The 15,730-nt window shown below is 37.3% G+C and overlaps 1 protein-coding gene across 1 annotated transcript; it reads left to right on the top strand.

Annotated features, from left to right (window-relative positions):
* The first annotated feature begins 225 nt into the window (after positions 1-225).
* Positions 226-15,183, top strand: C9orf72 (C9orf72-SMCR8 complex subunit). Its single transcript, XM_062513360.1, has 11 exons — positions 226-250; positions 1,497-1,982; positions 4,886-4,945; positions 5,852-5,947; positions 6,579-6,643; positions 7,460-7,532; positions 10,389-10,505; positions 11,196-11,431; positions 11,929-11,986; positions 12,482-12,591; positions 12,674-15,183. Exons 2-11 carry the CDS (start codon positions 1,539-1,541, stop codon positions 12,858-12,860), a joined length of 1,446 nt encoding a protein of 481 aa, XP_062369344.1. The 5' UTR covers positions 226-250; positions 1,497-1,538; the 3' UTR covers positions 12,861-15,183.
* Positions 15,184-15,730: the final 547 nt, after the last annotated feature.

The raw sequence follows: 15,730 nt of genomic DNA, 5'->3' as shown, positions 1-15,730 counted from the left end.
CGCGCCGTGCGGCAGGGGCGGGCCGGCGCAGGCGCGGTGCAGCGGCCGGAGCCGAGGTGAGGCGGGCGTGGGGCCGGAGCGCCGGGGTTGTGTTAGTGCCGGGGGCGGTGTTAGCGGGCCCTCCGCTTTGCGGGGGAAGGAGCGGGTTCTTCCCGCAGCTGCCTCTCCGCCGCCTCCCCGACAGGTTCAGAGCAGACCTGGACGCTGCGACACGGACCTGATCCGTGGCAGCAGCCGCGCGTTTGGAGAGGTAGTGGTGAAAGAGAGCCTCTGGTCAGCCCGTGGGTAGTCAGTGAGATAGTCAGTGAGAGTGGCTGGCCCCGTGTCTTTCCTGAAAATCGTAAAGTCACGGTGTCAGATGGCCAAGTCAGGTGGCCTCGGCTTCCCGGCTGGCGCTTGGGCGGGGCACCGGCTGCCTCCTGAGAAGGAGCCGGAGTGAAGGAGGTTTTACGCTTCTACTGTAATGTAGTAAATTAAAAAGGAAAAAGTTCAGGTACAGAGCTCTGGCGAGTTAAGGCTGCGGTAGTTAGGTGTGTGTTCCTGCTCCGTTGGTTCCCCTGTGGGATTCCCTGCTGCTGTCATGTGGAGTGCTGAAGGCAGAAAGGAAAGTTGCCAGCTGCTCATAAGAGGTTTTCCTCAATATTAGTGTATTCTAGCTGGTACAGTTTTCTGTCCTTTGCTGAATTTGTTTGCAAACCTTTTTTATTTCATGTCTTCCTGTGGCTCTAGCATAACTTTTAGGGAAGATGGAACTTCCTGTTATCTTCTGCAGCGTTGTCAGAATGGGGAAGCTGTAGAGTTGGTGGAAACTGTTAGGGAAAATGTTCAGGAATTGTGTCCACACAAGATAAGGAGTTATTCGTCGCTACATTCTATACAGTGCTGAGCTCTTGTATCATAACACCCTACGTGTGATGTAAAGGATATATTTGTCATGTCAGTTTTCATACACAAGCTGTATGTTGTACAGGTCCAGCATACTTCTCTAGTGAGTAATGGACATTTGAGGTCTGACTAATGATTGTAAAGCATACCACTTGGTTATGTGAAACATACATATGTATATATACAAACTTCTTTCCTGAATGAAGTGTATGATGAAATCCTGGGTGAAGAAGTCAAGTTGTCTCTTGGGAGTATCATATGGAAAGAAGACAATTGTGGAAAGGCTTTGGTTGGAAGGGACCTTAAAGTTGATGTAGTTCCAATGCCCCCTGCTCTGGGCAGGCGTGCCATCCCACTAAATCAAGTTGCTCAGTACTCCATCCGGCCTGGCCTTGAGCATTTCCAGGGACTAGGCATCCACTTCTCTGGCAGCTTGTTACAGTGCATTATCACTGTCAGAGTAAAGAATTTCTTACTAACATCTAATCTAAATACTTCCTGTCTTGGTTTAAAACAAGTCCTATCACTTCCTGCCCATTTATAAGAAGATGAAATAGTTATGATGGCTGCTTTTAACTTTTTTTCCCTACAAAACTTTTTTTTTTTTCTAGGTAATGTAGGCATTTCAGTTAGACAAGAGAGAGGAACCAGGCATGTCAGCTCTTTGTCCACCACCATCTCCTGCAGTTGCTAAGACAGAGATCTCTTTGAATGGCGAGTCACCATTATTAGCTGCCACTTTTGCTTACTGGGACAACATTCTTGGCCCCCGAGTGCGGCATATCTGGGCTCCAAAGACAGAACAGGTACTTCTCAGTGATGGCGAAATAACTTTTCTCGCTAACCACACCCTGAATGGAGAAATACTTCGGAATGCAGAAAGTGGCGCAATAGACGTGAAGTTCTTTGTTTTGGCCGAGAAAAGGGTAATCATTGTGTCATTAATCTTCGATGGAAACTGGAACGGAGACAGAAGCACATATGGACTATCAATTATACTTCCACAAAGTGAGCTTGGTTTCTACTTGCCACTTCACAGAGTATGCGTGGATAGGTTAACACATATTATAAGGAAAGGAAGGATATGGATGCATAAGGTAAGTTTATTGTTCATTACTTAAAATAATTGTTAGAATGTCTTGTGCAGAAGCAAAAATTGTGACGCTGCGACATCTGTTATGTGGAGTACAGAGACAGAAACTCAGAGAAGGCTGGTCTCTATATGTAGAGTATTGAAGGTTAAAGAGTATCAGATTATTATGTGAGCAAATTCAAAGCTGGGATTTTTAGCCATGGGATTATCCTGGTGTTATTATATAGTCTCTACTAGACTGTGTAGTTGAAAGAGATTTCCTATACAGTTTTTAGTCTCTCTGAATTTCATATAAATTGTTGCTTTTAATTGTGTTAATTTGTGTATTTAAATTAGGTATAGTTGTATATTTACTGTGTTTCAAATCATTGTTTTCCTTGTTGAGGTCCAGAAAAGGGAACTGATTCAATTAATCTTTTCATTGCTGTAATAAGTTTATTTTTAAAAAAGAGATCATTAACAAATGGTTTGCCAGGACTTAAAATGTGTAGTAATAAAGGGAGAGCTACAAAAGTCCAAGGGAGATCTGCTTTAGTCCAAATGTTTCTACTCCTGAAACTCAAAAATTAAAACACGCTAAATTTTTCTTAAGCATTGGAACTGTGACCTTTGGGTAAATAATGGATATTTCCATATTAAGTCAGGTCTTTTATATATTTTTCTTGAAACAAAGTAACAGTTCAATGGTAAAGATTATTCTTTTTTGTCTTCATGGGGTCCAAGCTGGTTTAGAGCAGTAGAGTGCACATCAGCTGTAGTGTATATGGTGATGCACATTTGTCTGGTGTGTTCAGTTCTGAGACCTGTAGTCAACATGCTTTAAACTTATCTTTGAGGGCTCTTACCTGCACAGTACTTACAGTGCAGAAATTAATTAATTAATACAGAAATAACAAGCTGATACTATTTTTGTGGTGATATTTCCTTTTTGCTGTATTGCCTGATGATGGCTGGTAGTGCTTTCTGGAACACAAGCTTTTCTTACTTTCTGGGGTTTACTTTTCAGAGGAATGATAGTATATAAAGCTCTTTCTCAATATAGTGGAAACACAGATATTTAATTCCATATCTAGTCTTTTAAAACCCTGCTGGATGCTAGTGGTTTTGATGTGAGTGATGGCTCATGTTCCTGATTACATTGCTTTTTTCATTTAGTGTCCTCTCTACTGACTTAATGTGAGTGGTTGGAGAAGACTTATCCATTTTTACAATACATTTTCTCAGTTTTTAGATATTGCTTCATACCAGTATGTTTTCACAGTAGAAGTAACCTTCAAGCAGCATTGAGAATGGCAAAAAAAAAATTTCTTTAAGCAGGTAGGTCAGTTGAATTAGCTGGGACAGTGATACATTCTGAATTCCAAAACAGACATTTATTATCTTTTTTCTTTCTTTTTTTTGAGGGAGAGTGCAGATCCCTGCATATAGTTACAGTTCTTCAGTCTTTTATTTAGAAAAGAGAAAACTGCTTGGAAAGCGTAGATTAAAAGTTGGGCATGAGTTGTAGAATAATCATAACACTGATAATGAATTAAAACTGCTTCATTCTGTAGTTTGCATTTTGAGGTAGTTTAGCAGCTATGGTTAAATACAGCAAATCAAAAAAATTATCAACTCCTATCTGAAAGGTGTTGTGTATCTGTTCTGGGCATTCTAATAGTTGTGAATATTAGCTGTCATTAATTCTGTGTAGAGCCAGACAACATTTCCAGCTAGACTTGAGATGAGAAGAAGCCTTCTGGAATTCAGAATCAGGAGAAGCATGGAGCAGTGTTCCAACTGGCAAAGAAAGACAAGCAACTCTGAGCAAGTCATCAATATGGATTATAAAGACCTTTCACCTTCTCCACTTTATGCTCTGTATATTTGTCTAATGATTTTGAATAGTTATATTTCTGAAAAGAAGTGGCTTACACCATTTCTTCAGCCTTATCTTCAAGAAGACAGAGGTTTTTTTAAATGATTGTCAAGGATGCCTTCCCTCTCTGACGGGAAGGGTGAAGATGCCCTGAAGGAATCTGCCTTGTTCTAGTATTGTTTTTCATTGATGCTTCTTTTAGATAGTTAGAAAGGTTTTGCTGTTTAAGGGCAAACTACTCTACCTTATTCCCTATTCATCTCTTCAAAAAAAAACCCTCTTGCAAACTATTTTCACACTTGAAGTTGATTAACCCTGAGTAGGTTAGTCACAGGAAACTAATGAGTAACCAGTAAAAATTCGATAACCTGTCAGCATCTAGCAAAAGACACCATTAGTTCTCCCAGCATCTGCTAATTTTTGTGACTTGTATTGATGCTCCAGTGATTAACATCAAATTCCTTTTGTGAATAACTTTATTCCATTGTAAGTTCATTTTAAACACAGTTTGCTATTCAGCTGCTGATGAGTCTGTTTTCAGAGTTTTGTCCAGCCTCTTGAACATTGCGTTTTGTGTACTTGGAGGTGGGGAAAAAAAAGACTTTTGTTTCTCACCCTCCCCAGTCAAATAATTTTTCTCACTCTGATATCTTATTTTTCTCTTGTTGCATCAGGAATCCTCAGTATATACTGTATCCTTTTGAAAATAAAAATCCATGCTTAAAGTGAAATTCTTCACCATAATCTGATCATGTGGCATTTTCTTGATCTGTAATGAAGAAAGTGTTTTGATATTGTCATCAAACTCTTCCTTTCCTGCCCACATGTGGGAGATGTGCAGTGGAAGGCAGAGCAGGGAGTGTGTATCTGTGTTGCATGACATCACTTCTTCCTAATGTCAACTCTGTAAAAAAGAAATACTTGAACATCAAAATTTGAATCTAAGAAGTGTGGCTCTGCAGGGAAGAAACTGTACTGAGTGCCTGTTGTATGCATACATACATGAACAAATACCAGACTGTTTATATTTAACTGCTTCTCTTGCTCAGGAGAGGCAAGAACATTTCCAGAAGATTGTCTTGGAAGGCACAGAGAGAATGGAGGATCAGGTAAGGGCCATCTGGTGACATACAGTACACCATTGCAAAACCATTTGACTGCATCAGATCACTGTATAAGTTGGTGTTGCTTCTTATTTTTCGGATCCAGGAGGATGCACTGGAGTGGCTAATAATGTGATGTGCACAGTAGGCAAAGTTTCTGAAGATAGCATGATGGAAGCTGTGGTTAAATTGAAGAAAAATGTATTTCATCACCTTAAGGATAAAGTTGAAATCTGTGAAGAATATTACCTTTCAGAAAAGGAAACTCATTAACTTGAAGTTTTGTAAGGGTAGCAGCTTCCACAGAGTCATGCCAGCCTCCTGTCAAGGTTGTTTTTCCATTAGGTTAGGTCACCTTTTGGAATTACAGAGATATACAGAGTCTTGTCATGTTGAAATGGGCTAGGAGACTTAAATGGATGAGTCTGTGAAAATAATTTGATTTTTGAGACTCTAAATGTAAGATGGTGGCTTCATTTTCTTGTGATAGATAAGTCAGAAAAGTATTTTTGTATGTTAATAAGTAATATGCCTGGTTTTGGTTTCTAGTAATTGTTAAAACATAAGTCTTGAATGTAAAATGCTTACCAGTGATTGCACATTACATAGTATGATCAAATAATCTCACATTGAATACTTGTTGTCTAGGCCAATCAAAATTGATGCTGAAAATTAACATAACACCCAGAAATACATTTTGGGCATTATGTTGAGAAGCTAAATATATGTTCCCAGGTCATAATTATTGATGAGCAAAACCAAAGAAGTCTATGCATTGATTTCTGCTAATTTTACCCTTCCAAGCAAGAGAAAGTTAGGATGTTTTGCATATAATACTGCAACTTCATGTTAGTAGTAATTTCTAATATTGCCCAATGTGCTTTTATTTCAAGTATTTTATTTATTGTGCAGGGTCAGAGCATCATTCCAATGCTGACAGGAGAAGTCATTCCTGTAATGGAACTCCTTTCATCTATGAAATCCCACAGTGTTCCAGAAGAAATAGATGTAAGTTCTTTTTTTATTTGTGTTCTGAATTTTTTAAAAGTAACTTTCTTCCTCTGGGTAAAACATAGCTTTGGGCCTTTACTTTCGTACTTACTTTGCCAGAGAAAATGCCCATTTTCCTAAATTCTTGTATACTTCTGTTGCTTCACATCAAGCTCTCCTAAGTGGTGAAAGGAATGGCAGTATTTTTTTACAGTCATCACTTAGCAAAATTGGCTGCATAGGGTGATGTCATTCTATGAGTGGAAAGGCAGTTTGATGTGAACCAAAATGAATAGTCAGGTTAATGGATTTGATGTTGTTACCTGTTTCAGTGTGTTACAGTGTTCTCATGGAAGAATTAGAAGTAATATGAAATGCACTAATTTAAAGTATTCTGGACATTTTTTACAGGAAAAAAAATCACTAGGAGGAACGGACTTGTGACTGGTGAAGACTTAAAAATAAACTGACTTCCTCATTTTCAAAATATTTTGTCTGAAGTCAGGTCTTTTTAAGGTTATGCTTTTTGGGGAAGCCTTACAACTTAACATAGTTTCCAAACAGTTCCCATGTATCAATGCAAAAATCAATTAATTGGAAGATGATCAGATTCTTGTCTAACTTTTGTTTATATTTACTTGCATTTCAGATAACTGACACAGTGCTAAATGATGATGACATTGGGGATAGTTGCCATGAAGGCTTTCTCCTCAAGTATGAAATTAAATTTTGATTTACACTGTAGTAAAATGATTTAAATTTGTGTATACATCTAAATGTACTTACCTGCATGTGCATGTGAACGTGGATTGGAATAGATTTCTTTATAGGAGGGGGAACAATGACGAGTATTTGGCTTTTTGAGTTTTTTGTCAATGAAATGTTACAAAAGTTTCTGTCATTTTGGAAGAATGATTCTGGGCTAATAGCTGCGTCTCTGTAGACTCTGTTGTCACAGGATCCTTTGTTTGATAATAGAATTCCTGTCAAATACACGTGTTTCTTTGATACCTACATTTAATTTTATAAGATTCTAAGTCAAAGTCTTGCATTTTTTGAAATAGCAAAAAAACTGGGTTGTGCATAAACTCTTAAGTAAGAGTCATTAGTGGTATGGCATGTAGCATGCTTATTGTTGTGTATTTCTCTTTTTCCCCTGTTTTTAATTTTGAATTGGAAGTAGTTGAACTTGAGAGCAACTTGGTCTGTTCCTGTGGGATAATGTATTTCATAGGTTTTAACTGATGTTCTGTTACTTTTCATTGTATCTATCTCCTGGCATAACTGCATTCATATATGTAGTGCTTGGTAACGTCTATTTATACACCATCACTTGTGCTTCCAGTACTGAAGAATCTGTTGAACTTTTGGATTTCAGCAGTAAGCTACACTGCTGTTTAAAGTCATATGGTTATGGATGTGTAGGCTATATTTATACTTGAAGCACTTCATTTTTCTTGTGAAGGTGATAATTTTTTCATTTGAAAAATCTGGTTAAATGTGTTAACCTGTGTCTGCTTGTACTTGCAGTGCAATTAGTTCACACCTGCAGACCTGTGGTTGTTCAGTAGTCGTAGGAAGCAGTGCAGAAAAAGTTAATAAGGTAACATGCTTTCTAATAAACTGAACTTAAATGCTGACTATTAGGTGTGTTACTTGGAACAAAGTTAATCTACAAACATACTTGAGGCTGAAGAAGGGAGGAGTACTGTTGTCTGGGTGTCTTCAGCTGACTGGTATAGCAGAAGATAATTTTGCCAGAAAATTGTCTTTCAGTTGTATTCTGACAACTATAAGAAAACCAGTGTATTTAACTGATACAGTACATAAACAAGTAGTAAATGAGTCTGAGCTTTTAAAATTAAGTTTTTTAGCTAAAATACACAGATTGAAGAGACCTGACTGGCTTGATCTGACTAGCTTTGGCTGTGTTATAGAATCACAGAATAATCAAAGTTGGAAGAGACCTTTAAGGTCATCCAGTCCAACCATCCACCTTGGCACTGCCACTGTAACTCCTAAACCACTCAACCACATCACACAGCACAAGATCCAGATGCCTCTTAAATACCTCTAGGTATGGGGACTCTACCACCTCCCTGGGCAACCTTTTTCGATGCCCGATAGCTGACAGTGAATTTTTTTTATCATAATTAATATGAATCTCCCCTGTCTCATTTTGAGACCATTTCCTCTTGTCCTCTCACTGCAAGCATGGCAGGAGAGATTGGTTCTCACCTCACTTCGCGCTCCTTTCAGGGAGTTGTAGAGAGTGATGAGGTCACCTGAGCTGCTTCTTCTCAAAACTAAATGGCCATTCCTCTTAAGACATGTTTTCTAGTCCTTTCATGACCCTTGTTGCCTTTCTCTGGACACACTCCAGCACTTCAGTGTGGCTTTTTGAAGTGAGAGGCCCAGAAGTAAAGATAAGATTTGAGCTGTAGCCTCACGAGAACCAAGCACAGGGGGATGTTTGCTGCCCTGGTCCTGCTGAGCACAGTATTGCCAAAATCGGCCTTCTTGGCTACCTGGGCACACTGCTGGCTCATTTAAAGCTGGCTGTCAACCAGCACTCCCAGGTTCCTTTCTTCTGAACAGCTCTCAAGCCACTCTGCCCCCAGCCTGTAGTGCGACATGGGGTTCTCGTAACCCAAGGGCAGAACCCAGAACTTGGCCTTTTTGCACCTCATGCAGTTTGTCCTTGGCCCATTGATCAAGTCTGACCAGGTCTCTCTGCAGAGCCTTCCTACCTTTGAGCAGATCAGCACTCATGGCCAGCTTGGTGTCATCTGCAAACTGACTGAGGGTGCACTCAATCCCCACATCCAGATCATCAGTAAAGATGTTGAACAGGACTAAGCCCAGAGCTGAGACCTGGGCAACACTGGTAGTGTTGAGTGTATAGACAGTACCCATGTCATTGAGTATTGTCTGTATGCTCTTAAACAGTGTCTCCATAATTTCTCCTGCACTGGGCAGTAACATACTTCTGTGTTATGAGCTGCTTGTGTTTTGTGTAACCTGTATCTATTTCTTCTATGTGAAATTAAAATATTATGAACAGTGGGCCTGCTGAACGTATTTTATATTACTTGTAGACTATACATAATATGCTCTATATAGCATAGACAACTTCTTGCCTTAATGAAATATAAAGGCTTTTTTTAAAAAAAAGGTACTAAAAAAAAGGTACTAAAGGTACCTTTAGTAAACCTGTGTTTTGATGTAAACAGTTTGTTATGCTTTATAAAAATAGGGGCAGATGGAGTGCATTGTTTCACGCGTATTACCTGCAGTTATAAGAGTTATACAGGACCTCTGATCAAATCTACAGTAAATGTGGATTCCCACAAGCAGCAGGCAAACCAGAGAAAAGAAAATTCTCAAATCTTAGCTGAAATTGCTGCTAAACATAGTTAATATGTTTGTTTCAGAGATATAATATTTACACACAATTAAGTTATTGGACATATTGTATGTTTAAGAGAGGTGTTATATAAGTACCCACATATGCTATATGTAATACAAGAGGAAATGTTGGAAGCTTAAATAATTACAAAAAACTTACAGGTCATTAAATAGTTAATAAAAAGGATTTAAACAGACAGCATTTAAATGGTTATGAATATGTAAAATAATATATTGATAAGCTAGACAGTGTAGGAGAAGACAGTGTAAAAGAATGTAGGCCTCAAGATCCATCTAGGGTAAATTTCATAAATTAATTCTGCACATGTTCTTATCAGCAGCATGTTCCTTGTGACACGCACAGTACAGCTCTTCTGAAGTAACTGCTTTCTTAATAGCACTTCAGCTTGCCTCAAAGTTAAAAAACACTGTGGCATATTGTGACAAAAAGCATCAGTCAGAAATTATGTTGTCATCGTTTTAGGTACTGCAGAAACATGTTGTGCAAGGACAGAGCCTTTTCAAATATCTTACGGACACAGATAGGACACCAGAGGTTAAGACTGAAAGATGAGCAGAATGGAATATATGTTGTAGCTATTTCAGCCCAGAAGTTTGAAGATGGGTGATGAAGTACCTGTGTTCATTGTAGTAGAGAGTTTAAAGAAATGTAGAGAGTTTAAAGAAATGACTGAGGAAATAAGCATGGATGCTTATATACAAAATTGACCGTGGCTGATTTGAGACAATAACTACTATTTCAATATGGAATGAATAAAATGAGGCCTAAAAGGCTGGGGAAGTAATCACAATAATTAATGTTTATTGAAAGAAAGATGTGAAAGGCAAAAGTAATTTGTGTGGCTTACAGTGTCAGTAATCAAAACCAAAATAAGTAAAAGTAAGCATGTCACTGTTGTGTGGCATTTTATAAAGTTTTGGCTTTTCTAATAAGGGTGGTGAGCTCTTGTTCATAATGTGAAATCCCTAATACAGTTTAGTCGGACTTCCTTACATTTTCAGGTTTTTAAAACTGTTCTTTTTAATGCAGATTGTGAGGACATTGTGCCTGTTTCTCACACCATCTGAGCGAAAGTGTTCCAGACTCTGTAGAAGTGAATCCTCTTTCAAATATGAGTCAGGACTTTTTGTTCAAGGCTTACTCAAAGTAAGTATGTTTAGGAAAGTTCTGTTCTTCTGTAGTTTAAGAACATTCTTCAGTGTATGTTTTTGCATATAATATGCACAGACATACACACACATTCACATTCAAAAAAATGTCATCTTACCTCAATGTCATATTTTCTGGCACTGTAACTTTCCTTGTAATTACCCTTATGTTAAAATTCCAAGCCAGTCTTTTCTGTTACACATCTTTTTCTTGAGGATTGTTCAGGATTGTTCCTGTACTTTGAGGTACAATAATAATACGCTTTTATCTGCTTGGGGCTAGAATTACAAAAGGCATTAAAGTTTTGTGTTTTAACAAAACCAAGAAAGTCACATCCTGCCTGGATTTTCCAAGTATTTTAAACAGTCTGTTGCAATGTGAAGATGAATAGAAAAATAATGCTTCATGAACTTACCAGATAGCTGTAATACTGTAATGCTAAGGGGTTCACAAACTGGGTGATGCAATACTCTAATACACACATCACATGAGTAACTGTTTTCACCTTTTTGTTAAGGAAATCATCCAGTATTGAGGACTTACTACTGCAATACAACCAGTAGTTGTCCCAAACAAAATACATATAAACAAATGGGTTGTAAAATGTAGGCAGGATGTTTTAATGTTTTGTCCCATTACAGCTTTGTGCTTTTAACTAAAATAGGGGTTTTTTTCCCACTAAAACAGGATGCAACAGGAAGCTTTGTGTTGCCCTTCCGTCAAGTAATGTATGCCCCGTACCCTACTACACATATAGATGTGGATGTCAATACGGTGAAGCAGATGCCCCCTTGTCATGAGCACATCTATAACCAACGACGATACATGAGATCTGAGCTGACAGCATTTTGGAGAGCTAATTCAGATGAAGAAATGTCTCAAGATCATATTATCCACACAGATGAAAGTTTCACACCTGATTTGTATGTATTCTTCTCACATCTCACAAAGTTACTTGATTTGGGATAAGAGTGTAAAGTATAGAGTCTACTTGTGAATAAAATACATGGAGCTTCTTGAAAACAAACAAAAAAAAAATGCTTCCGTTCTGGAGCTTACACTTGTTTTGGCAGAATTTGCATGGTCGTTCAATAGTTTGGTTATATCTAGTATTATTGAAATTAATTTTCAGCAATAATTCTGACCACGTCATGTTAATTTTATTGCCTGTTTTAATTAGGGGTATAATAGAGCTAAGTGTATTTGACAGAGCCCAGTGGCTTTCCTAGATTTAGTTAATTTCATCTGAGTGCTTTAAAATTCTGTGTTATCTTTAAAAATACAAGAATTATAATTCACTACAATTTTAAATTCACTTTTAATTTCAACCAGACTATCAACAGTAATGCTACTGCTGTGCTTAACTCCTGGGTTAATTTCCCTTACTGGCATTAACTCATGTTTATTTTCTTTTCTGTAGAAATGTCTTTCAAGATATTGTGCATAGAGATACATTAGTAAAAGCCTTCCTGGATCAGGTAATTTTTGTTTTTTTCAGAAAAAAAAAAGAAACACAGTCCAGTACTTTGACCTCTAGTTGCAGATAATTTAATACGAATACATAATTTAATGATTTGGTAGCTTTTCTTCATGCTACTGCTATGATTCTTCTCTACATAAATAGAAAGAAAAATATTGATATAAAACTGAAACTTGTGCTTAAGTGTGAAGAACAAGGCACGTTTTCTATTGCTGTGCAACAGAGTCTACAATTACAGTATTGAAGAAAACTGCCTGACTGGGAATAATTTCAGATAATGATCCAAACAGAATTGTAATGCAGCTTCATTTATTGCATGTGAGCAGCTAGAAAACATAGAAAGCATGCTGACTATGTACAAATCTGCTGTTATTTGCCTGCTTTGCAATAATTAAGGGTATGTCATGTGTGTATGCAATGTTTCTTTCTTTTCCAGATCCCTGAAATGATTCTTGAATTTCCATGTCTACTTAATATTCTTAATTTTTAACAGATCTTTCACCTGAAGCCTGGCTTGTCTCTAAGAAGTACTTTCCTTGCACAATTTCTGCTTGTCCTTCATAGGAAAGCGTTAACTTTAATAAAGTACATAGAGGATGACACGTAAGTGAACAGATAATGGAAAGCAGATTTAGAGAAACTGCTTTTGTTCTTTTTTTAAACACATGTTTTTATTTCCTTGCAGGCAAAAAGGCAAAAAACCTTTTAAGTCTCTTCGTAGCTTAAAGATTGATCTTGACTTGACAGCAGAGGGTGATCTTAACATAATAATGGCTTTGGCGGAGAAGATTAAACCAGGTCTACACTCCTTTATCTTTGGGAGGCCATTCTACACTAGTGTACAAGAACGTGACATGCTCATGACATTTTAAAGTCTTCCCTGCATCTGATATTGCAGTCCTGCAGAGCATAAAATCTGTCAGTGTGACCCCCACACTGGTGACAAGCATTGAGGACTGAAGATGAGGCATTAGGAGCACAGTAACACTGAGGTGTGTCTCAAGCAGTAGGGGCCTTGTTAGAGGGAATTTCAGCTTAGCTAGATAAGCATGATTTTAATTAATTGCTCTCTTCTGTGTGTTTTTTTAATTGTAAATGTTCCCAGAGGGTTCTTGGCCATATTGGCTTAGTGGATAAAGGTGAATATGTTTTGGTGTATGATAAAAGGAAACATTTTAATTTTTATTGCCCAGATACTTCTTTCAGGTGTGTGTCAGATTTTCCCTGTTCTGTTGTGTCAGTATTTTCTGTGTTTCCATAGAAAATAGTACTTATCTCCTCTCTAACCATGGGGGTTGCAGAAGAGCCACCTTCCAAGGGTTTCAGAGTTTTTAGAACTTATGTATGTTCTTATTTGTTCTTATGTATGTGGTGCAAATCTTAAATATGACTTTTACTTATCTGCTTCTTTTAACACTACTTTCTCCTTCCTTTAGAGCATTTAAACATATTTGGAATTTTTAATATATTACAAAGTGCTATTTTGGGTGCAGACAATTAATATTTGCAGCTTAAATAGCAGTACATTGCACGTGGGAATTAGGTCATTACTCAAGCGGCTTTGTACATGTAAGTGCTAAGCAGGATACCCTTATGATATATTTCTGGCCTGTCTTTCTGTGTGTAAACTACCACTGGTATTTGCACTGTCAATTTCAATGAGGCTCATAGAATCATTTAGAATGGAAAAGATCTTTAAGATCATTGAGTCCAACCATTTATCCAGAACTGCGAGGTCCACCAATAAATCTTTTTCCTGAGAGCCACATCTACACATTTTAATTCTTCTAGGGGCAGTGATTCCACTACCTGGGCACATTGTTCCAATGCTTGACAAAATATTCAGATTAAAATATTAGACCCTTCCAAAGAACATCAAGGTGATAGCCAAGCTAAAAGATAAAACGGTATTTTTTTTTTCATTTACATCATCATTAATATATTTAGCAATCCTTAATTTAAAGATGTGCATGGCTATGAACTAATGTGATTAGCATTTTAGTAAGTTAACTCCAGTCATTAATCTTACCTATCTTCTTAGTTCAGCTTAGTGTATCTCCAATAGCTTGAAAATCAAAACACATTTTCTATTGGTATGTCTCAGCCTATCTTTTTCAGTAGCATCTTGAGCAGTATGGTGTCAGGTTAATCCAGACTTTTTTTTTTACCCAGAAATCAGAGGTCCATCTATACTGCATGTTGTTAATCCAGACTTTTTTTTTTTTACCCAGAAATCATGGGTCCATCTCTACTCTTTCTGGACAAGTATATGAATTTATTTGTGTCATGTTTCAGCATAAAGTCATAACTCAATATGCTTTGGAAAAATGAAAGAGCTGCAGTGATTGGAGAAGCCATGGGTGCTTTTTTGCTTACCTTGTTTATAACTCTCCTTTGGAAATAGGTTTCTGTTTTCAAGATAGCTTTTTAGTATTATTTTCATGCAGTGTGTCAGAAAAGTTAGAAGTTAGATTCACAACTTTTCCTGAAATGTCTAATACTCAGATTTTAAAATAAATAGTGTCCTTTGTTTAGATGCCCAAAATTCCCTTACATTTCCTGAAAGACAAAGATTCTCAGTCAAATGTTTTGAGGCTCTAAAAGATGTGAAATTGAGCCCCACCTGCACATCTTTTTTGTGAGTTTGCATCATCAGTGTTACCTGGTTGCAAAAGAACTGACATTCTGTGCAGCCATCTTTCTGCTGTACATGCATATAGAACTCTAGCAGTAAGCTTGATGATTCACCAAAGGAACTTGTCAGAGTTACATAAGTTACTTGTGCTGCGATTCTGTTTGTCATTCTACCACTACTGTTCCCTTCTGCATTTTCAATCAAGATGTTAGAGCATGAATGTGCTTAAGTTGTTACTCTCATGTCTGAATAGTGAAAGAAATGTAATAAACACTGCCAAAACTTCTAATGTAGAGGTTGTGTCAAAATATAAGAGCTTTAAATCTGGTGAAAATAATCCTTTCAGCTTGATAAGCATTGGAAACTCAACACTGACGCTACTAACGGTCTTTTGTTTACTGAAGATTCTGTTACTTTTTGAAGTTACTGAAAACTGGAAATTCAATTGCTACTTTTGTTGCACAGCTGTCACAAATGCAGAATGTATAGTGAAGTACATAGTTAAATGCATCTGCATGTTGTGTTGTAAATCTAGCTCAGGAAACAACATAATAAAATTCATGCACAATTTTTGGACTTTAATTGTTGCTGATTTTTTTTCATATAACTCCTTCTCTGTATCTAAAAGCATCATTATCTTTTATGCTTTGAATTAAAGAAGAAACTTTGCTTCCTTCTTGTTAAGTTATGCTTGGATGCTGTTGTCCCTGATGAAAGTCACATATTATTCAGTTCCTTCATTTCTGTTAAGGATTTAGTCATTTCAAGCTGAGACTGGTGGGACTTGCTATGCCTCTGATGTACTCAGTTATGAATTTTAAAAAGCTTTAATCCCATAGGTGAGAGGTTAGGAACGTTTTGCGTAGCACTGAATACCTTTCTTCAGGACTTTATTTCCTTACATTTGCCATTTTCTTTTAAATATATTTCTTTCAGCTAGATTAGAAAAGGATGCAGTATTTTCAAGCATTTTTAATAGCACGTTATTCCTGATCTTTGTACACCTAAAAGGATAGCACTTTTTCATAGCATCCTCTGGAATGTCTTACTTCTTGGGACGACAGACAATATTCCCTGTCTGTATACCAGTATGTTGTAGTATCAGTT

Source organism: Cinclus cinclus, chromosome Z (genome assembly GCF_963662255.1).
Source record: "Cinclus cinclus chromosome Z, bCinCin1.1, whole genome shotgun sequence".
NCBI classification, from domain to species: Eukaryota; Metazoa; Chordata; class Aves; order Passeriformes; family Cinclidae; genus Cinclus; species Cinclus cinclus.
Note: the sequence above shows the minus strand (reverse complement) of the source record. Positions and strands in the feature narration are given on the sequence as shown.

Excerpts from the sequence above, each read along its gene's own strand:
- C9orf72 (XM_062513360.1), top strand. The coding sequence starts at position 1,539 with ATGTCAGCTCTTTGTCCACCACCATCTCCTGCAGTTGCTAAGACAGAG. Across the intron at positions 7,533-10,388 it reads GTGCAGAAAAAGTTAATAAG|ATTGTGAGGACATTGTGCCT; the intron begins GTAACATGCTTT and ends TTTTTAATGCAG. Across the intron at positions 11,432-11,928 it reads GAAAGTTTCACACCTGATTT|AAATGTCTTTCAAGATATTG; the intron begins GTATGTATTCTT and ends TCTTTTCTGTAG.